At 40.6% G+C, this 23,245-nt stretch overlaps 1 protein-coding gene and 1 pseudogene across 1 annotated transcript; one reads left to right on the plus strand and one right to left on the minus strand.

Annotated features, from left to right (window-relative positions):
- Nucleotides 1-2,729: 2,729 nt before the first annotated feature.
- Nucleotides 2,730-5,099, minus strand: LOC141620354 (uncharacterized). Its single transcript, XM_074437250.1, has one exon. It carries the CDS (start codon nt 5,097-5,099, stop codon nt 2,730-2,732), a length of 2,370 nt encoding a protein of 789 aa, XP_074293351.1.
- Nucleotides 5,100-12,519: 7,420 nt separating this feature from the next.
- LOC141621881 (4-hydroxy-tetrahydrodipicolinate synthase, chloroplastic-like) overlaps nt 12,520-23,245 on the plus strand; it is a 44,584-nt pseudogene continuing 33,858 nt past the window's right edge.

The following is a 23,245-nucleotide window of genomic DNA, read 5'->3' on the forward strand; positions in this document are numbered from 1 at the left end:
TATACTAGTTTAAGGGTCAGTCTTAGGTGCAATCTAAGGAGGATTTCTATACTTGGGATCTTGGAGGATCATCCATCACATTAAAGCTCAAGAACAAGTGAAGGAAGGTGACCTTACCTGTGCCCAATATTTCGAACCAACCTACAATGTAAGGGACATTGTTTTTTTTATAAATCTTTTATTTTGTTATGCATGCACTAGATCTAAAGAACAAATAATTAAGAAGTTAATTAGTTCATTATTAGAGGAGTCTAATAAGAGGTAAATAAACCTAACAAAAATATCGCGCGCAAATGTATGTAGGTTCCATAAATATATCGATATAATTTCATCACCTCTTGATGATATCAGTACTGTTTAATGATACCTGAATATGAATATGTATGTGGTACCATTATATTCATTTAAGCCATCTATTATCCTTCAGATATCGTGTCACTTCAGGGACACTTCAAATATAGCAATTATATGTCATACCAACTGCTTGAACTTGCTATTTCACATTAATTGGAACTGTCGATTTATCTTGACTTTCATTATAATTCACTTCAATTTTATATACTTGTATTAATCTGGTAAAACATATGGTTATATCAAATTCAAAAACCTCTACTCAATGAATTTAACGTATAACCTTCTCTAAACTTTTGGTTCAGATGGGATCATATTTGTTTTTACCAGCTTTTAACTCACATTTCTCCCCCTAAGGTGGTAAAAACTATAATCAATTTATAGTCCAAAATTTATCATAACCACCTTAGACATCATTGTCTCATATCATCGATGAAGATTTATATGGGCATCTTTGTACAATAACAGATATTTCAGGAAGAAATGTGTAATGCAGTTGGATTTTTAATGTGCTGATTTACAATGCCCAATTTAAGAGATCAACGATTTTATATAAAAATCTGAATGTGATTTTTAATCACGGGAACTACTCAGAAAAATCATTATGTGATTACTCTCAATATAATGTCAATCCATACACGAACATTTAAGTTTTTTATTCAATATCGAGTAGTGTTTAGATCTCCAACATCATACATACTCAATCTCAGTGTAGTGTCTTGCCTTAATAAAATTTCTACACGAGAGAATTTCAGCACTTATCTTTTCTTGAAGATAAACTCAAGGTTTATCAAAACAGGTATAGTAAGAACCCGGATGGCTTTAATTTGTCACATCTGAATCATTTCATGTCAACTTTCTTAGTTTGCCAAAAATATACGACAAACTTTAATCAAAATTGGATGGATCTCAATAATTTCACTTATCACATGCCATATTTTTGTTGACTATATTCATCACGCTAATCTTATGGTTTGTAATACTTTATCCAACCGGATAAATGATGTGACATATGACACAATATGTGTCTCATATATGTAGGCAAGACTCGTCAATATTCCAATAAGAAATATATCACTCTTTGAGTATTTTCATATGACCTTTCATGAAATATTCACTTTCATGAGATATTTTCATTTATTTCAATGAACAAATTTGGCTCAATAAGGCCACATCATTAAGCTCAATTAAGGCTTCTTTACTTGGCTCATTAAATGCCATATTATTAGGCCCAATTAAGGCCGCAATGTTAGGCTTATCATAACGCCATATTCTTGATCTGTGTTACAAACAGAGTCTTTATGAGATGTCACATTTACTTCAAATAATGGATCAAATTTATATCTCATTATACTGTTCAACTTCAGGTGACCAAGAATTAATTCGCAAATAAATTTGCCTTTCATAAAGATCGCTTTAAATTGAACAGCGGTTCATTACTCATAGACGTGGACTTCTGGCCACTTACACTTATACAATATAAATATATTGTACTAATGAGACGGTGTTAAATTATTACACACCTTTAAAACTTTGAACTTCAGGCCAAAGTTATAATATAGACATATCTCTCATCTTTGTAAAATAAATCTTTTGAAACCTCGGGTCCAAAATTGATATGCCATTTCTCAAAACTTGTTTCCCTATGTATGAAACTTCAGGCCCAATAATATGTGTAAATTATACAAGACTGATATTATAACGATATACACCATTGTAAAATCTCTCTAAATGGACTATAGGACAAAAATATATTAATACCTTTAATAGACTATAATTCCATTTAATTGGTGTACTCCTCAAAAAATAAATTACAAGTTTATTATACATAGATCACAAAATACAAGAATATATTATCATCTCATAAACAATATAGTATAATTATTGACATGTAAGAGTTATATTGTACACAAAAAAAAAAAAAAAAAACCTTCGTTGTGAAATTAACGCGTAGATTCTAAAACATACGACTTAATGAAAATATCATGCACATTCACACTATCAGCTCACATTACCACACCTATTTATCCTTTTGATTATTCACATGTAAAAACAATGTACTTTAATTAGTACTTATCCATTCATATCTTAATTATACGTATATGCTTCAATTAACACAACCTCTATGGCTCTACCTCGTATTTCCATATCATTAGTATACATGCATGCCAAATTTATTTACTATTCCCGGTTAAAGATAATTATTCCCGGTTAAAAATCTAGCCTTTAAGATTCATCATGGTCAACCAATTTGACTTAAATGGATTTAGCAAATTACTCAATTAAGAAAACCAAACATTTTTTTTTTCGACAAAGGTAAACCGATATATTAAAAACATAGATAAAACGTTATTACAAATACAACCAAAGCTTAGAAGTTAACCAGTGGCTAGACTAACCGACCAGCTACGATGTAAACGAAGAAAAGTGCGAACTGCATGGGGTGAATTTCGCACAGCTATTAGTACTGGCTTTTGAGAAGCCAGAACTAAACATAATTTTTTTGATGATACCACAAAAGTAATTACAGGGTATGTAGCTGTCTCCTGGCGGATCATAACTTGAAGTAGAGCTTGAGAATAGGCAGCAAAAAGGGATGGGGCACACATGCTGTAGGAGAATTCAGCCACGCAAGAGTCTGACTCAACCATAGTTGTATATCCATTTTGTAGAGAATTCCTGCAGATGAAGAGCCGATAAAAAATCGCAAGCTGCAAAGTTGAAATATGATTACCTGTATTAAGTTGTAGATCTTGGTTCAGAATGCCGTCGTATCGGAGAGAAGGCAGCTGCAGGTGCGATTGGTGTAGCGCTTCAGCTAAATGAAGGATGCGTTCAGGCACAAACTCACGGTTCTCAAAGACAATGGAGTTACGTGTGAGCCAGATGGATCTTAAGATTGCATAAAACTGAAGTAAACAATTAAACCCAGAAGAAGATGCTCTATGAAGATATGAAATGTGATCAGCAAGCCAGCGGACGAAAGAGACATTCGGATTAGCCAAGGAGTGAATGCCAAGTAACGATGACCGCCAGATATGTTGAATTACATCACAGGACCAGAACAAATGTTCAGGAGTTTCCATATCCGTTTGACATAAAGGACAAAAAGTATCAAGACTAAAACCCCTATGGGCCAGAACTGTCCTCGTTGGGATGATATGATGGGCAAGTTTCCAGATAAAAAGAGGAAATTTACTTGAAAACGGGAAAAGCCATACCAATTTCCAAGGAAAAGAGGGAAACTGTGGAATTGCTGACGAATGCTTGGATAAAAGATATGAATATCCCGACTGAATGTTATAGCAACCATCTTCAGTATACTTCCAGTACAAGTAGTCATCATCTTGAAGAATGGGTGGTTCCATGGCCAAAATATCTTTAGCAGTTGAGTTATTAAAGAAACGAAAAATATTGCACGGATTCCATGTGCCATCTTCACAAACAAAATCAGAGAATGAAGGCAAGTGGGTATCCTCTGGTTGTTTCATACTTGGGGGATGACCTTGTACCCACTGGCTACGAACAAGATCCATGGATTTGCCATTTCCAGCTTTCCAAGCCATAGCTTCAGAGCACATTGCAGCTACCCGACAAATACCTTGCCATACAAAGGAAGGCTGCGTAACTTTGGACTTGAGGTTGGGAATTGGAAGGTCCTTTCGATATTTTGGAGCGAGATATTTGGCCAAAAATCCAGTCGGCTTATGATGTAAGCGCCAAAAATTTTTCATAAGGTAAGCTTGACTGAGAACTGTCACCGATTTAATTCCCAAACCTCCTGAGTCTCTTGGAACATGCAAGTGCGGCTGAGATAGCCAATGAATTGATCGATGTGAAGAATTTTTACTCCACCAGAAGGCAGCAATTAAAGAGTCGATCTTCTTAGACCCGGATAGTGGAAGAGGAACAACAGCCAAAATGTGAAACAACGAACCAAGGAGGATGGAATTGATAATAACAAACTTACTGGCTTGAGATAAGTGGAGAGAAGACCATGATGAAATCCGTGTGGTGATCTTATCCAGAATATCATTAAAAGCTGTCTTCTTGCATCTAGGAATGTCAACCGGAACTCCCAAATATGTACCAAAAGAATCAGAAGCTTGCATACGCAGAATAGAGGTCATATGGGATTTAAAGTCCTCCGGTGAATTGGGACTGAATTTAATAAAAGATTTCTGGAGGTTAACCATTTGTCCAGAGGTTTTCTCAAAGTCTTGAAAAATATCTCGGATAGTCTCAAAGGAAGCAGGTGTTGCTTTGCAGCAGATGAAAGCGTCATCTGCATAAAAAAGATGCGAAAGAGGCAGAGCATACCGAGAAATCTTAAGTCCAACAAGTTGTTTCTGGGATTCAGCCTTCTGAAAGTGACGAGATAGAACTTCCATACACATAATAAACAAATAAGGAGAGAGAGGATCTCCCTGGCGTAAACCACAAGACGGATGAAAGGAGGGCGAAGGTTCACCGTTTATCATGATACTGTAAGTAACTGTTGAAATGCATTCCCATATCAGATTACTCCAAGACTGCGGGAAACCAAAATGATCTAGCACATACATGAGGAAATGCCAGGATACTCTATCAAAAGCCTTATGCATATCCAGTTTGATCACCGAGTAGCAGTTTGTTCCGTTCTTAGTCTTGTTAATATAATGCATTATCTCATGAGCAATAAGGCATCCATCAGACATGAGACGACCTGGGACAAACGCTTGTTGGGATTCAGAAATAATAGACGGCATAACCAATTTGAGTCGATTTGCCATACACTTGGAAGCTAAATGGTATACGACATTACATAGGCTGATTGGTCGATACTGCGAGACTAACTCAGGGTTATCAACTTTTGGTATCAGAACAATGATGGTATTGTTCCATTATTTCAACATAACTCCAGAGTTGAGAAATCTAAGAATTGCCGAAGTCACTAACTGACCTATTTGTGGCCAAAAAGTCTTGAAAATTTTTGGTGTCATACCATCAGGACCCGGAGATTTTGAATCATCCATACCTCGGAGAGCAATCAGAATATCGTTTTCCGAGAAAGGGGCTTGTAGTAAAGAGCATTCAACTGGTCCAAGCTTGGGCAAATTCAGTGTAGACAAAAACTGATGGATAAAACCCCCTGGACCGGCATGAGCATTTGTAGAATTATTACAGAGCAAATTGGTGAAATAGTTGACGATTTCATCTGTAACAGAAGCTGGTGAATTCAACCAAACTCCATCAGATGTACGAAGAGCCATTATACGATGCTTGGTAGCTCGTTGTTTAACTCGATTAAAAAGGAAGCGAGTTGGATAACCATCTAAAACCTCAGCTTTGATTTTCGAACGTTGAATCCAAAAAAGTCGCTGGTTTCGCATAAGCTGAAGGCGAGATGAGCGTAGATGCTGAAATTGTGATGCTGAATGTTCATCCACAATACTTGCAGCAGATAAATCCAAATCAGCTTCTATTTCCGAACAGTTAATTCCATTAGAAATACGATGACGTATAACCCAATTCAAGATAGCACGGCGAACTGTAGCTAATTTTCGTGACAGCACAAACATCGAGGATCCGAAAAAAGGAGTATTCCAAACTCGTGAAACAAGATCCTGAACATCAGGGAAAGATAAACACCAATTAGAGTGCTTTTCCTTAGCCGCCTTCTACCCACCGCCTAACTTTATCTACCACCACCTCTTCTTTTTCCCTTTCAGCCTAATCCTCCCCAACTTTGTTGTGCTGTCCTTCATGCACAAGACTTGGTTGACACATCATCAACCTCTTGTCTCCCCTCCACCTTTATAACCACTTTGTCCTCCACCTTCTTTCACCTTCAACCGCCTTTTAATCTAAGATAAACCTCCTTTTTCTTTGTTTTAATCTCTGTTTTTATCTGCTTTCGGTTTCAACAAACAAACATAGCTTCTTCCTCTTCGTCTAATCTCTGTCAAGCTGGTGTCAGCCTTAAGTTACCGTTGCATCTTTATGCTGATTTCACAGGGGTCGATTTTTCCAAATCTCTCCTTGCCAAAATTATAGACCAACGTTATCTGGCTATTCCTCGCATTTACTCTAAGATTTTCAAACATTGGACCCTCAATGGCACGGTTTCTATCCGTGCCATGAAACCTTATTACATCTTTGAGTTTTCGTCTGCAGTTGACCTTGCCTATTTTAGATAGAGACAAACAGTGACCATTGAGAGGAGCTTATTTGTGTTTCGCTCTGTTACAGCTACTACCATACCGGATAACTTGCTTTTTCACATCGTCCCTATTTGGATCCGTGTGAAACATCTTCCTATTCCTCTTTTGAATACTTCAGTAGCTGCTTTTCTCCTCTCCCATGTCGGAGATATTTCTGAGGAGGAGACTTATCCGTCACTAATTCCTCCTCGCAACTTTGTGCGAGTTAAAGTTTGGGTCGATCTTTCGAAGCCGCTGATTCCTGGATGTTTTTTGGCCTTTAATGATCGAGAGCATCAATGGGTTAGATTCTCCTATGAAGGAGTTTTTCGATTTTGTAAAACTTGTGGCCATGTTGGAAACCGTGTGTCTTTTTGCCCTTCTGGTAAGGTGCAGGGGACTCATGGTATACAGGCACGATTAGATGAGCTTACGGCTCGTGGTTTGTTGGTTTTACATGGACCACCAAATTCTCCCTTTTACAGTCCTGAGATTTTGGGCCTGCCTGCACGTTTGAAATACTTGAACTCCGAATTGTGTACACTTGCCTCATCAGACCCTGTTATTGTTGATTCTGGTGGTGAATCACCAGTTTTCTCATTCTCTTCCTCTTCCTCGGAAGATGATTCTGATGACAATGGCTTTGATTTCCCTCCGGACTTGTCTATCCATAAGGACCAATCACGAGAGGTTTTGCTTGAGACATTTCCTCTTGTCAGAGGCCCGGTTGTTCCCGGACCACATGGTTTTGAAGTTGGAGAACCGTCTCATGCTAGAGACCCTTCCCCTGCTTTTCGAATGACTGTGCCTGATGACGAGTTTGACACGTCTTCTGACCTTGGTCTTGCTGAACCTGCAACTCCACCACGGACGGTGGATGTTACATGTCTTTTTTGTCCCTCTGATTCTGCCTCTGTTGCTCATCCTCCTGCTATGGACTCTCTTGGCAGGACGGTGAAATTTGTCTTTAAACGCAAGGTAGGAATCGAGTTTAATTTTTACAGCCGCACTCGATTTAAACACACTAATAGATCGGGTTTTATTGACTTGGCTGTAGATTCGGTCTCTCAACCAACTCCGGTTGAGTTGTTGTTTGGGTCGTTTTCCGCTTTGCCTTTTCGGTTTAAACCGCCTGATGATTGCCATGTTCCTTGCTCTTCGGTTTCGGGAAAAAAACGGCCTCTGTCTTCTTTCGATTTATCTTTACTGGACTTACATGTGAGAAAGAAACCATGCTTGGAACAAGCTGGTCCATTTATTTTTATGAATGGATCTTCACTAATGCTTGTTCCCTTTTCTTTATTCAGAGATGAAGCAGTTTCTCCTGTTTTGGGTCTGGTGGTGGACCTTAATTCGCCACCCGTTTTCCGATGAAGATCATTTGCTGGAATTGTAGGGGGCTAGGATCGACGGATGATCCTACAATTCCTTTTATACATCGAAGTGTCCAGCAACATCATCCGTCCATTTTGTTTTTGCAAGAAACCATGACTTCTTCTGACTCGGCTTCATATAGGACTTCTCATTTGGGCCTGCCTCACTATTGCGGTGTAGATTCGACTGGGCGTAGTGGAGGCCTTCTTTTGCGATGGGATAACTCTATAGTTTTAACTACCTTAAGTTTAGAATCTCACTTTATCCTCTGTAAATTATCTTCCCCTAGGGCACCTTGTACAAATAATATAAACTATGTTTTATTTATATATGGTGAAGCACGGTTTGAGTATCGACAAGCTTTATGGAATCATATAAGTTCCAAGATTTTGGGGCTTTCTCCTTTGTTGATACTTGGGGATTTTAATCAAGTTGAGTTGTTCGCTGATAAGTTTGGGGCACAAGCTTTATTCGTGGCCAAAGTGCTTTTACCACATGGAAAATTACCAATGGCCTTTCGGATGTTCCTTTCTTTGGTTCCCGTTTCACTTGGATGAACAATCAGTACAATGGTAATATCATCATGGAACGTCTAGACCGCGCTTATGCCAATCAGGAATGGCATACAAATTATGATAACATACATATATGTTAGATACAATTTATACCATTCTCAAATAACTGTCAGAAACATATGATAAAAGCAACTAGTTTGTCAATCGTGACTTAATTATCACATCGCACTCACTATTAAAGTAAAACTTATACAACTGCCGAGATTAACCGATTTTATTTTGGGTATGACATACGACGAGTAATATGTGAGATAAGCAAATTAATACATACATCAAGCAATTTTCTTTTGCCTTTTTTTTTTTCAAAAAACCGGAAACGTACCTTGATTCGGGATAAAATAAATAAGATCTAATATATAAACAGATTAAGACGATTAATTAATTCCTTTTCGCACTCAGTCGGTTAAGATTCGTGCTGATAACGTGTTGTGAAATAAGGGGAAGATAAATTGTAGAGAGAAAGTAAAGGGAGAGACAGAACCATATTCTTATTCCATTATGAAGGGTATATATATACAATACAATGGAGAAAGGTTTCCATAAGACAATATATTCTAGAGTATTCAAAGATATGGACATCCATATAATAATATTTTACAACATCAACTCTAATTTGTCATGATATATTTTCAACAAACTTTCCCTACTTAGCTTTTTATCATGTGCCGTAGGACACATGTTAGAAAATTCGTGTTTGACAAATACATTTGAAATGATAGTGAAAGTATCAAGTAGTGTAATTCTAGTATATGATTACTACGGAAACACTTACAATCGATACAAATACAGATAAAAATAAAAATCATACCATTTACATAAAATTTAGAGTACGTAATTGCGTAATCCGATAATATTCCTCCTTATTTATAGCCAAATTGGCTGAGGAGAGTTTCTCTCAATTTCCTAAAAAGAATAGAGAGGCCATTTCCTTTCGGTGGTCCAGATCGAATTCTGGCACCATCGAACGACTCAAAATTGGGTAAAAATAAAGGGATACTGAGGTTTTGTGGGAAAAATATTATTAAATAAGTTTAAGAGAGGAAATGGAGAGAAAGAAATGGAGAAGATCCAAATTGAAATTGGCTATGTTAGGCCATTGACCAGTCTATCATATTTTTCTCAGTGTAGTTTATTGGTTCAGTTGGGCCGAATGTAAATGCAATCACAATTTATAATTAAGCTCATGATACATATCTCAAGTCAGAAAACCCAAAACCTATATATATAACTCCACTCATAGAAATCCAGTAAACCCTACTTACCTTGTCACATTTACACTCAATTCCATCACCCTCCCTTTTTTATCTAACTAATAATTCTACTTGCACACATTGACACATATAACTCTTCCTGTCACTCAACGCACCGCCTCCGCCTCCGCCTCCCTCCATCACCCTACTCCACTTATATAGTTATATACTCCAACCCCAAACTTTGTTAACCACATCAACATCTACTCCAAATGAAGAAAGCAATAGTAATGGACTCTACATCTTCTTTATTGGATGATTCCGCAATATTTTATTTATTTATTTACAATTTTGGTATTCTAGTACTGAGAACTATTTGAATTATTTTTTATAATTACCTTTTTAAAATCTGGGAATTTTTTTTGCATTTTTGAAGCTTAATATTCTTACGGTGGAAGATATTAATAATTTTATTTTTCCCATAAAATATTAAAACGCTTTCTTTTTGTTCAAGATCTATTCATTAGATCTGTTAAACTGTTTGTATGTTCATTTGAAAATTTATTTGAAACTCTTTAAAAAAATATTAATGTACTGAATATATTTTTAATAATATTATTATTATTAGGAAAAATTACAAATAACCACCACGTATTTGCTTATTTTTACAAATTACCACCACGTATTTACGTTTTTAGAAATAACCCCCTAACTTCATGGTATATTCCCCAATCACCACCGTATTTTTTATCCCGAACATTATTTTTCTTATTTTCCGACTTGTTAAGTTTACAAACTATAAAATGACCATACTATCCCTACCTTTATTCACTCCAATTTCAAAACACTGCTACCACCTAAATTACAGATAAACAACATTCATCCCAATCTCACCCCCAATAATTCATCCTCATCAATCCATCATCATATTTCCAGAATGTTTATTCCACCAAAAACATATTCAAACCGTCTCACCACAATCCACCATCTCCTCGATGTCGCCACCTGACCACCACCTCGCTACTCACCCAAAACTTCACTCATTACTTGACCCATCAGTTTCTAAGAATTGGGGACCGTAACTTTTTGAGGGCCAAATACCAGTGTTTACAACATACTCCGTATAAGCTTGTGGAGGAGTAAATCCATGTTCCCATGTTCCTTGTATATGTCCCAGTTGTATTCTAATTGGCTTAAATGGCAAGCATTATAATTTTTTGCCCAGATTACGATACGATCTCTTAATATGACAAGATTTTGTGCAACATATTACTCAACCTCCACTTATAACTTGGATTTCTTATTACTAATTGTGCATTTTGTTTGGGTGTTCGATCAATTGACTGAATTAGGGCTAGGGATTGAGGGATTAAGGGAAAGAGATGATGAATACCCTAAATTATTGCTTGAATTGGGGATGTATAAGAGGGTAAATCTGAATTGATATTGTATGTGTGTTGTGTTGTAAGGGTAATTTTGGTATCGCACTTAAATCGTCACTTAACAAGTCGGGAAATAAGAGACACAATGTTCGGGAAAAAAATACGGTGGTGATTGGGGAATATACCGTGAAGGTTAGGGGTTATTTGTAAAAACGCAAATATGTGGTGGTAATTTATAAAAATACGCAAATACGTGGTGGTTATTTGTAATTTTTCCTTATTATTATTAGGAATTGTAATTTGTAATAATTTGTAATGATGTAATTGTAATATATAATTTTTAATTTTTGGAGTAATTTGTATTTGTATTTGTATAATATAATGTTCATTAATCAAAGTTTATTTAATTTATGAAAGTTTGAGAGTAATTAATTGGCTGGGGAGAGGATAGAAGAGAGAGGGCAATTAATTCACCCCATAGAACGTGGTTACATGATAAATGAATGATTCCCTGATTTTTAGGGACCAATAGAAACACATTAAATGCTTCAGCTTTTATAGATAGGGGATGAATAAAACAAACATCAATTGTTAAAGATATGAATTTGAAGGAAAAGTTTGACAAATTCGTATGTTCTAAAAACATGTAAAGTAGAGATTCAGAAGAGTTTTGGATAGGGTCACTTTTAAAGACACTAGGATTTATTTTAGGTGAGTTTTGGTCAGTTATTTGGGTAGGGTCATTTGTGGGCAGGTTATATACATCAATCATATTATTCCCATTTATTTAAATGTAATAGACCAATATAATATAACCTGTTAAAATTGTGTCAACTTTGTATCGTGTTTTGAAGTGACCCATCACACCCTCACATTTGAGTAGTGACTCTAGAAGTGGCAAATGGGGCAATCAGGTTGGGTGTGGGCTGTCAATTTGGGTCGGGTCATTCGAGTCTCTCACACATTTGGGTTCAGTCGGATCATTACAGATGTTAAGTTGTTATGTTATATCAGGTCGAGTCATTTTTGGGTGAACGGTTAAACCACTTTAGTAATAATTAATGTGACTAACAAAGAGTATCGTTCAAAATTTATTACTTATTATAGGGCGTGCAACCAATGAACCCTTTATTTTGATGTATATGATATTATGAGTTAATACCTCTAATTTTAGGTCATTTCAAGTTACTTTAGATTATTTCGAATCAGGTCAATAATAAGCCGGGTGGTTTTGGGTGGGGTCAACATTGGGTCAATCAAAATTTAGACCGGGTTAATTCAGGTTCGGATCAAGCAATTTCAGGCTACCTTCAAGCTTCAGCCCTTTTAGATATTAGGTCAATCTTATCGGGACGAGTCATTTAAATCGGGTCAACATTGGAATAGGTTTGGGTGATCACTTCCAACACCCCTGAAAAGATTTGGATACTCCACCTATCAATCTTTACCCATCTTAAAAAAAAAAAAACCACTCTCCCGGAGTCACTGTCCTGCTCCCATTGCGACGTGCACATTCCTGTCTGGCTTTCTACTCCCTTATATTCCAATTCATGTATGGATTATTTCCCTATCTTCTTCCTCTTAGTTTTGTTTTGTTTTCCCTTCGAATGCCTATTCTATGTATTCCTGCTAATTTTTTACAAGTATTCGTTTTCACTTTTTTGTTTTTTTTAGTGGAAAACCCGAAGGTCTTACTTCATTAAAATTAAATCAGAAAGAACAGCATCGTTCACAGCTGGAGGAAGAACATCCAACCACTCTATCCTATCAACTACTCTAGGAACCGAATGAGCTAAAATATGTGCTACAGAGTTATTAACTCGAGAAGTAAAAGAGCAACAAATCAAAACAAAAGAGGAACATAAAGAAAAAATATCGTCTAAGACTAAAGAGAACGCGCTTCTGCCCGTCGACTTCTTCCGCAACGCTTCAACAACTTGGAGACAATCACTTTCCACAATAACATGCCTATGTCCTCGTCTTTCCGCTTCCTTGACACCTTCCATGATCGCTACCGCTTCCGCTACAAGAGGATCCCATTCCACCATTTGCCCAATCGAAACACCCCACTTGACCCTTCCTTCTCCATCTTGGCAAACCATCCCTATCCCCATTCCTTCCCCCTCCTTCACCCCCGCATCTACATTCACTTTGACATACTCCGCATCGGGGGCCACCCAACCTCTTGAATCAGCCGCACCACCGCCATCCTTCCCCTCCTTGCTCCTGCTCTTACACGCGAAACCACCCCCTCCATCTCGTCAAGAATATCCCGCACCCTCTTAATCACAACTATAGGACCCACTATTGCGGTTTCGAAAATAGCCTTATTGCGGTGTTCCCAAATCGACCAGCACCCGACCATAAACTTCCCATGCTCCCTCATCCCGAACCCCCTCCACCTCTCCTCAACCCAATCACGCACCCCTCCTCCCTCCTCCCCCTCATAATCCATATCCAACCCCTCTCATACCTTAGTAGCCACCCAACAATCTCTAAACAAATGAAGGGTAGTCTCAAAAACAGAATTACAGAAAGGACAAAAAGAGTCCTCACCTCGTACTCGGGTTGCAATGTTCGTCATTGTTGCCAAAGCCTCGCTGCACAGTTGCTAGAAGAAAAGCTTCACTCGGGGCCATACCGGGACCTTCCAGAGCCGATTCCAGAGCCACTTCTCCCTTTCCCAATCCGACACACTACCCCCATTCAAAGATTCCCCCGCAAGCTCTCTGTAGGCCGACTTTACCGAGTAAACACCATCCTTTTCTAGCTGCCAATACCAAGTATCACACGGACGAGTCAAGCTCAATCTTATATTAGCTATGCGGCTTCGTTCGAACGGAAGAAACAAGGACTCCAATTGATCATGCCGCCATCCACCCCCGTGACCCTCCATTAAATCAGCGACCAACATATTTTCATTACCCGGACCACAAGGCGACAACACCCGCCCAGACTGCGTTTTAGGGAGCCACGCATCAGTACACACCCTAGTAGAAAGCCCGTCCCCAATCCTCCTCCGTAACCCACAGTCCAAAACCTTCCTAGCCTCAAGAATCCCGCGCCAAGTATAGCTCGGATTAAACCCCAGCCCCGCTGTCATGAAATCCCCGTTAGGAAAATACTTCGCTCGTAAAGTTTGAGCCCACAAGCTTCCCGGCTCCGTTACCAACCTCCATGCTTGTTTCCCAAGTAAAGAAAGGTTAAAAAGCGTGAAATCCCTGAACCCCATTCCCCCACACCCCTTCGGTTGAGTAAGCTTCTTCCATGACACCCAAAAAATCCCTCTCTTACCTTCCTCATGGCCCCACCAAAACCTGGACACTAACGCTCTAAGCTCATCGCAAAAGCTCGCGGGAATTTTAAACACACTTATAACATAGGTAGGGAGTGAATTGGCCACTGCCTTTATAAGAACCTCCTTACCAGCCCTAGACAACAATTTCCCGCGCCAACCCTGTAATCTTTTGCATAACTTATCACGAATAATGTCTGTGAGCACCTTCTTAGAACGCCCAATAACCGTTGGGAGCCCCAAATATCTGGCATGTTCCTCAACCTCGACAAAACCCAACCTGCTCGCAAGATCAGCCCGCTTTCCACGCTCCACTCCCTTACTGAACGACACCGTGGTCTTCTCAACACTCACAAGCTGTCTTGACGCATCCTCATATCGACGCAAGACATTCAAAATCATGTCTGCTTCCTCAACCGTAGCTTTAGCTAAAAAGAGACTATCGTCCGCGAACAGAAGGTAAGTTATAGCTAGTGCCCCATTAGCCACCCTAATGCCGTGTAAAGCCCCTGCCTCCATCACACTCCGCATAAGAAAAGACATCACTTCCGCACAGAGGATAAAAAGATATGGGTAAATCGGGTCCCCTTGCCGCAATCCCCTAGTCGGAGTGAATTCCTTCGACGGGTTTCCATTGATGAGAACCGAGAACGACACCGTACTTACACACGCCATTACTCTATCTATCCAAGCCGCATCAAACCCCAACGCCACAAGCACTTTGTGTAGAAAACACCACTCCACTCTGTCATAAGCTTTGGCCATATCCAATTTTATAGCCATAAAGCCATCAGTCGATCTCGAATTTTTCACGTAGTGGAAAAGCTCGAAGGCTATCATGACATTATCCGAGATAATCCTCTCTGGCGTGAAGGCACTCTGGTTCACCGAGACAATTTCACCCAAAAACTTCTTGAGCCGGTTAGCAAGGACCTTAGAGACCAATTTATAAGAGACATTACAGAGACTTATAGGCCGGAAATCACGGATTTTATCAGGAGCTTTCTTCTTAGGGATCAAGACAATATTAGTTTTATTTATCGCTCTTGGTGACATCTCCCTTTTTAACACCGCGAGGACAGTACGCACCACCTCTGGGCCAATATCGCTCCAAAATGTCTGATAAAATAGCCCGTTCATTCCATCCGGTCCTGGAGCTTTCAGCGGGTACATCTGGTTAAGAGCCTCAACAATTTCCTCTTCACTATACTCACGCCGCAGCTCGGCATTCATGTCGTCAGTAACTCTCCCACCGAACCCCTGCAAAACCGAATCACTTGTAAATTGTAAAAAGTTTTCATTTTTAGATATTTGTAATTTGTAATATATTTGTTGATGATGTTGTTTATTTGCTTCACGATGGAATCACTTGTTTCAACTTTTAAATTTTCGCGTATTTGATAAGCTTAATTATGGAGTAAGTACATATTTGATTTTTCAGATTATTTGTAAAGTGAGCTCCTCTATTTGACAAGTTGAGCACACAAAATCGAAGGGTCATGAGTTGGGAACATATTACGAGATATATTATTTTGATACGGTTTTGATCCTCGTATATTTGTATATCTTTCCATATGGTCATATTACCATATTTTTTCTATTTGATGTCGACATAGTATATAGGGTTTCGTATATATTGTAACCTATATATAGTCCGTTATGTACACGATATTGACACAGAAATACGAGAATTCTTCTTCCCAATTCGTTTCTCATATCAGCCTTATACAATTTATTTCCTCATATTAATTTTACATGGTAATCAGAGCAAGGTTTTTTAGCATCTTATGAGCGATAGGGAAGACGGTGACGGATATTTATCACAGCTTTTTCACGAACACTCCGATTCCGAGAGTGTTACCAATTCTCACAAAGACTCCGATTCTGAGTCAAGCGATATGACTAAAGGTGAGAAGCTTAGTCCATATTTTCTTTCCACCTCCGATAAATCCGGAGATAAGTTAATTGTCGTTGAATTAAAAGGAGAAAATTATGATGAATGGTCGGTTAAGATGCGGGGTGCACTGCGATCAAAGAAGAAGACGGGTTTCATCGATGGCACAATCAAGAAGCCGGCAGATGATTCCGAGGACATTAAAGATTGGTACATGGTTAATGTGGATAAGGGCCCACATGGGCGCTTGGGAAACAAGCGTTTGCATTTGTGGAGTCGCCACCAATTTTTATGGGAAATTGGAACCGTTCGAATACCTCATGTCATGTCAAGACACAAAGTAGTGACATGAACACCAAGAACTCGTTACCCTTAGCATTCTATGTCTAGAATGACTCTCGTGGATGCCAATGAACACGGATGTTCACAGAGATCTGGAGTAAGGGGTGAGGGTATGTATTAGGAAGCTCTTTTGATCGAACACCTAATCCCGCCCGCCTCGATAGCGGCCTCTACTAATGATTAGGGAAGTTATTCGTACTTGATATATCGTCGATTATATGCATGCAATGCAACATCCAAGTTTTAATCCTAGCATGTGAAGATTAACTAAGTCGGTGAACAATTAATTTAACAAAAAATTGGGTCGAAGTTGGGAATTTAGGTTTTATTATATGGAAGCATACAAATGATACAAAATACAATGATAAATATAATAAAGAATACAATAATTACATCGGGTTTAGCGATTTATGTCGAAAATACTCCTAAAACGGATAATTTGAGAAAAAGAATAAAGGAATAAATCAACGAACAAATCAGTAGGCGATAATACGGTTAATAGTTAATTATACGTAAACTAATTAAACTAGGTCAAGGCAGAAAGGGAGTTCAGAGACATAAATCAACCTGGAACAGGCGCAGCAGGACTGCGCCCTTTGGAAGAGGTGCGGCGATTCTTTGCGTCGTTCAAGGGTGAGTTCTGGCTGTGAAGCCGGAACTGCAAATCGTTAATGTTAATTGATGATTTTAAGGATTGACTACGATATTAACTCGGATAGAAGTGATTTAATGGATTAATTACATGCGAATGGGTCATAAAAACGATAAAACATGGATGAGATGAATACAAACGAATTATTTACATGGATGAAAGATTGATTAGTGACATAGGTGAACTAAATAGATTAAACACGACAAATTAATGACGAACTAATGGCGAATAGACAGATGGAAATATACCAAAGGTCGAATTCCAGAAACTCAATATGAATAAATCGAATTTCTACAACCCGGATTGAGTTTAATGACGAAAACCCGCAAATATTGGATTACTTGGGATTTAAGTCGGGATTTAAGGACTAATTAAACGTATTAATGATGTCTAAACAATATACATGTGAAATTATTGTGATTGTACGACGAAAACAAACAAAAGAAAGCGAATTTACAGAGGACGAAGAAAGAAGAAAGGAAGCAGGAACTGCGGCAGCCTCACGAAGAGGCGCAGCAGGTACTGTGCTCCTTCGAAGAGGCACAGCAGTTGCTGCGTCCTTTCTCGACGGTTATCTTCTGGTAATCCGTAAAAAGGGTTTTAAAGCACGGTTTTAGAAATCGGTTTTAAAAAGTATTTTCGACATAAACCTTACATTAATGATACAAAAAGTAAATAACAATAAATAAAAGAGAGATTTACACCCTCAGACTTACATGTTTGACGAAACGAGATGAACTAAGTTTATGATTAGTGATGCTCGACTCGAATGTAACGAAAGTGCCCTCGTAAGAGGAAAACGATTAAGATTAATTAAGTTGATTGATTGTGGAGTTGGTCAAATTGGCCGGTCATGCAAACGAGGCTGGTACTCAGAAGGATCCGAGCTTACGTGGTCGAATGTTCAAGCACGTAGACGCCAAAAGGTAAGAACGTGGTCTAGAATGCAAAGGGAGAAGAGAAGGGCGGACACTCGCATGAGAAATATGAGGAGCGAAGGCTCCTGTTTATACTAATCATGTGAAGGAATAGGGTTTTCGGAGAGACTTTGGAAGTGAATCTCGAAAAGATATGAAAAAGATACGAAAAATACGCAGAAAAGGACCTGGGAAGAGGCGCAGTAGTCACTGCGTCTCTTGGAAGAGGCGCAACACCTGCTGCGTCTGTTCCCAAGTGGTTTCCTCCTGCGGAAGAAAGATTTCCGCGTTTAGTTTATGGAATGACGGGATAATCTTATTTTCCTTAATATTTTGTATGAATATTACGGGAAATTGTTTACCAAAGAATAAAAGATTGTGAAAGATTTATAAAATATGGAATAGAAGTAGCAGGAACATTCCAGAACATTCTGACTCGGGATTTAGCGGTTATCAGAAAATGAAGACGATTTTAGGCCCGGACTCCAAATGTACTCTAATTACTGTCAAAACGACCGTATCGGCACGTAGATGACAACTAAGAGGTAGACATTAGTGTTTGAGCTATCACTTGACGATAAACTTACGAACTGTCACAAATCGTTCCGCGTACCAAACATGCGGCCCAATCATCACCGGGTGGTTTGCGGGAGGTGCAGAAATGAGGTATCTACAGAGCCCCCACTTTGACTGAGGCTTGGACAAGCCGAAAGTCAAAGTATAGCCATCGGGTCAATCGAAGATTACAATCTGACGACTATGGCGACGCGAGGCGGCTCAAGGGGTCTGAACCAAGGACCTGTCGCCGGGAACATTTTAGAGTCTGTCGACTATCGGGGAGGGTCGTTTAAAGTCCATTGGACTACGTAAGGAAGCTCGCCAGCCATAAGAAGAGACCATACCTGAGACTTCTTTCTCGAGATGTTTCCGGAAGTGCGTAGGAGCTAAGGGTAAGCGTGGGAGCTAAGGGTAAGACCTAAAAGATATATAAGGATTGTGCTAGGGTGTGGGACCCTAAAGGAAAGCATCAATGGGAAGGAGGTCCGAATACAATTTCAAATTAAGGAGTAACTAAGGCTTGAGTGTAGGAATTCTACTGGTTTGGGACTTCTGGAGAACGACACTTTATCGAACTCCGCGGGGAAACAAGAAACATTGTGAATAGCAGGACACAGGCGGGAACTGCTGGGAGAAATCTGCTTGGGTCGTATTCAAACAAACTTCGGAGGGACTTGAGAAGGACGATTGTATGTGTGAACTCTCGTGTCGGGAAACCTTATCAGGAATGTATTTCCATGTCTCGAGAGGGATTGTCGATCCGCTTACTCTCGCTGGGGGAATATAATGAAGGCGTGTCGAAACACCTGTGAAGGAATACCTGCTCGTTGTGACAAGCAAGGTCTTGGGAGCGATAAATAATATATAATAGTCTGCAGTTGGCTTAGAAATGCGGGTCTGAACGAAGAATTATCGTCAAACGGACCAAAAAGATAAAATGGCATCGGGGAAGAGGCGCACCAAAGATGGGCCCACAAATAACGAACTCATAACGAATTTTTGAAAACTCGTATGGAGGGAAGCTAAGGAAGAGGCGCAGCAAGAGCTGCATCTCTTGGAATAGGCGTAGCACCTGCTGCGTCTGTTCCTTAGTGTGTCTTTCCTGCGTAAAAACGCGATAAACAGAGGGTTTCATTCATTTGTTCGAAATACAAATTATCAATTTCTCTCTCAAACTTCAACCATTTCCACCAAAATTTGATCTAAAAGCTTGCATTCGCCATGACTAATCGAGGTATGTATATCATTCTTGCATTAATCTTCTATAAAGGACGAATTGGATCGACAAAATTAGGGTTCCCAACCCTAAAATGTCGAAAATTTGGGGCTTTTCCCCCAAATGATCTTGCCTTGTAAAATTGATCATGTAAATGGCTAATTGGTAGTATAAGGATCATAACCATGTATTTGTTTCGAATTTTCGTTGAGTTTTGGGCATTTGAGTGAAATTGAGACGGTTTCACAGTTAAACCGTAAATTGTTTCGAAAATGGCCTTAGGATTGCCCATTTGCGATGAAACTTGACATTTGGAATCCTTGGATGATGGGTAAAATTCCTACCATCTCGAAATTTTGGTTTGTGATGGCTTTTTCAGGACACTTTTCTAGGGCATAATCGCCGTTATAACGAAATGCTGCCGAAATTTCGACTTGAACCCATGACCAGGCTTCAACTTAGGCTTGACTTGACCCAAATTACTACATGAGTGATCGGGTTTGTGGTAATACGGCCAAAGATGGCGAGAAAATAGCGATTCCGGAGCGTTGAAAACTCGAAAATCCCCTAATGAGGGCTTGTCGTCACTTGACGCGGCCTAAATTTGCTTTAACGTTGCAGGTGACGAGGCTTTTACTTCTGGGAGAGCTCCCATGGAGATAGACTCCGCTGTTGACCCTTCTCGTGCTCTCGAGGAGGCTTTTGCTGCGGCTAGAGCAACCGGGGAGGTCGCTGAGGACGAGATCCTCGAGGAGCAGGTTGCTGAGGAGGAGGAGGCCCCGAGACGGGCCAACGTGGGACGAGGAGGTCGCCAGCTGAGGGGAGCACCCGCGTGGGCTGAGACCTGGGACAACTATCACTTGCTTTGGGCTGCGGAGGGTCACCTGTCCTATAGGACGGTGAAGAGCTTGGTAAATAGGAATTCATTACTCATCACTCATATTCTTTCATTTTATTTGCTCATATCCCTTCCAATTTCATTCAAACTAAAGATAGCTTTTGTTTCAAATCACAATAGGAGGTCGGGAACATCAGATTGTTCTCGGGCTACATGACGGCAATGGAGTGCTACGAGAGGCTGTCGGCGGAGGAGCGCGCCATGATCGAGCGGGGAGCGTTTGGTGCCTTGGTGCAGGCTTGGAGGGATATCGCGAAGAGGAAGCTGCGGGCTAACCTTAGCCTGGTCCGCGCTTTCTTGGACCGATTCTGGGACATGACTTCCACTTTTCACATGCCTTTTGGTGAGGTGGGAGTCACGTTGGAGGACTACGGCATGATCTCTGGGCTGCCGTGTGGGACCGATGAGGTGGAGTGGCCGGAGACTGCCATGAGGGTGGACTCGGCCGAGGCTAGGAGGTTGATCGGCTGGAACTTATCGCCGAAGGCTGCTACAGTGCCTGGTTTGGTGCCGAGTTCTTATGTCCAAGACTACTTTGCGGGGAAGACCCCGGCGCTGGTGGTGATCGACGGGAGAGAGACGGCTCCTCCTCCCTGTACAGCTGAGCAGAGAGTCAGCTTGTGGCTCTGGTGGTTCTTGTCTTCGATCTACCTCGGAGACAAGGGAGAGAGGCTGTCGACAAAGCTTCTCCCCTTCCTTTCTAACTCGAGCTCCCTAGGGCGTTGGGACTGGGTCACTGCTGGCTTCGCGGTCCTCATCCGCTTCATAAGGGCCATGGTTCGTCCGGAGTTGATGAAGAAGGGGACTTCTCCTGGTGCTGTCGGCCCTGGACTACTGTTGGAGGTATGAACCTTCATTTAGACTAATAATGATTTCTTTTCCTTATTGAAATCACGAAAGATCGTTATTGACTATCTTGCTTCACCTTGCTTCACAGGCGTGGGTGTACTCCTACTTTCCGAGCCTCTCGCCCAAGAGGACGGAGCCGCTGGGGAAGGCCTATCCCGTCGTGAGGGATTGGGTGATGTGTCGGACGAGGAGCAAGCGCTCCTCTCACGGTGTTTACCGGCGGGACGTGAACGCTCTTCAGCTGGACAGCGTGAACATCTCACTTATATTCGTTTTGCTTTTTCATTACTTTTTAAACCGATCATAAGAATTATTTCTTGTTTGTCTTTTCCCAGTGGGTGCCCAGGCCTTGGGCGGAGTACGCTGGCGTGCCTCCTTTTGTGGCTGAGGTCCATCGACCTAGGAGCTCGAGCCGGCTGCTGTTGAGGACGTCGGTGGGTCCTGTGTGGTACTTGGGCGAGCACTTGGCTCGTCAGTGCTCTCGGGATGTCTTGACGGTTCCCATCGATCCTCCTAGGACGATGTTCAGGGAGCCTTATGAGGTTGAGAGGGAGGCTGACTTGGCTGGCGTTGGTGGTGACGCCCTCCTTCTTCCTGGCGAGGACTACTCGGCGTTCCTCTACGGGAGGTTGGCGTACTGGCCGGTTGTGGTGAGTGCTTTATCCTTCTTTATTTTTGCTGATTCTGAGAATACAATGAAAGATCATCGATTAATGGGAATCATTTGACTTTGCAGGAGGTCGAGGCGGCGGGCATCGAGCCCCCAGAGTACCCCGAGACCCTCGAGTACACCGACGCGACTGGGAGGACGACGATCTCCGAGCTGAATGACTTTGACGCAGCTGTGACGGATGCTGGCCTGGACGATTGGCAACATCTAATTCGGAGGGTGAGCCTCCAATTTGCATGGTTTTCTTGTGTAAGAACACATTTGATTGTATTTATCCCATTATTAAGAACATCTTTTTTTGAAAATGCAGGTTGCGCCGTCCCGGTTTGTGGCGTTATGGAGGGTGACCAACCGGTTGAGAGCTACTACCATCGAGGCACTTGTCGGCGGTCGAGGTCGTCAGGTATGAACCTTTCGTTTATGTCTTTTCTTCCTAATTTTGATTTTCTAACTTTTCTTATAATTGCTTGAAATGATTGACATGAGCCAATTTTGTTGCTTGCAGGGGAGGAGTGAGCTGGAGCGAGAGTTGGCCCAGTCTCGGGAGGAGACGGCTCGCTTGTTGAGGGAGCTCGAGGTCCGTGACGCCGAGGTTGCCGCTCTCGAGGCGAGAGTTGTGGAGTTAGAGGGCGACTGGCAGTAGCCTCGTTTTGTTGTTGTTTGCACATTTGTACATTTTAGGACCTACATTTTTGGACATTTTGGATTTTGCTTGGGGCTCGAGCCCCCAGTTTGTTGTACATTCTTTGGTTGTATATATGATGGCCTGAGTGTCTTTGCTGCTGGGTTGTGTTGCTTGTACCTGCAGGTTAGCCTTGAACAGGTTTGGTAGATGACGGTTTACGCCGTCATGCTGCCAAAATTTACATAGAAATCACGCAAAACATACATTTGTATATA

Source organism: Silene latifolia, chromosome X, assembly GCF_048544455.1.
Source record: "Silene latifolia isolate original U9 population chromosome X, ASM4854445v1, whole genome shotgun sequence".
Lineage (NCBI taxonomy): Eukaryota > Viridiplantae > Streptophyta > Magnoliopsida > Caryophyllales > Caryophyllaceae > Silene > Silene latifolia.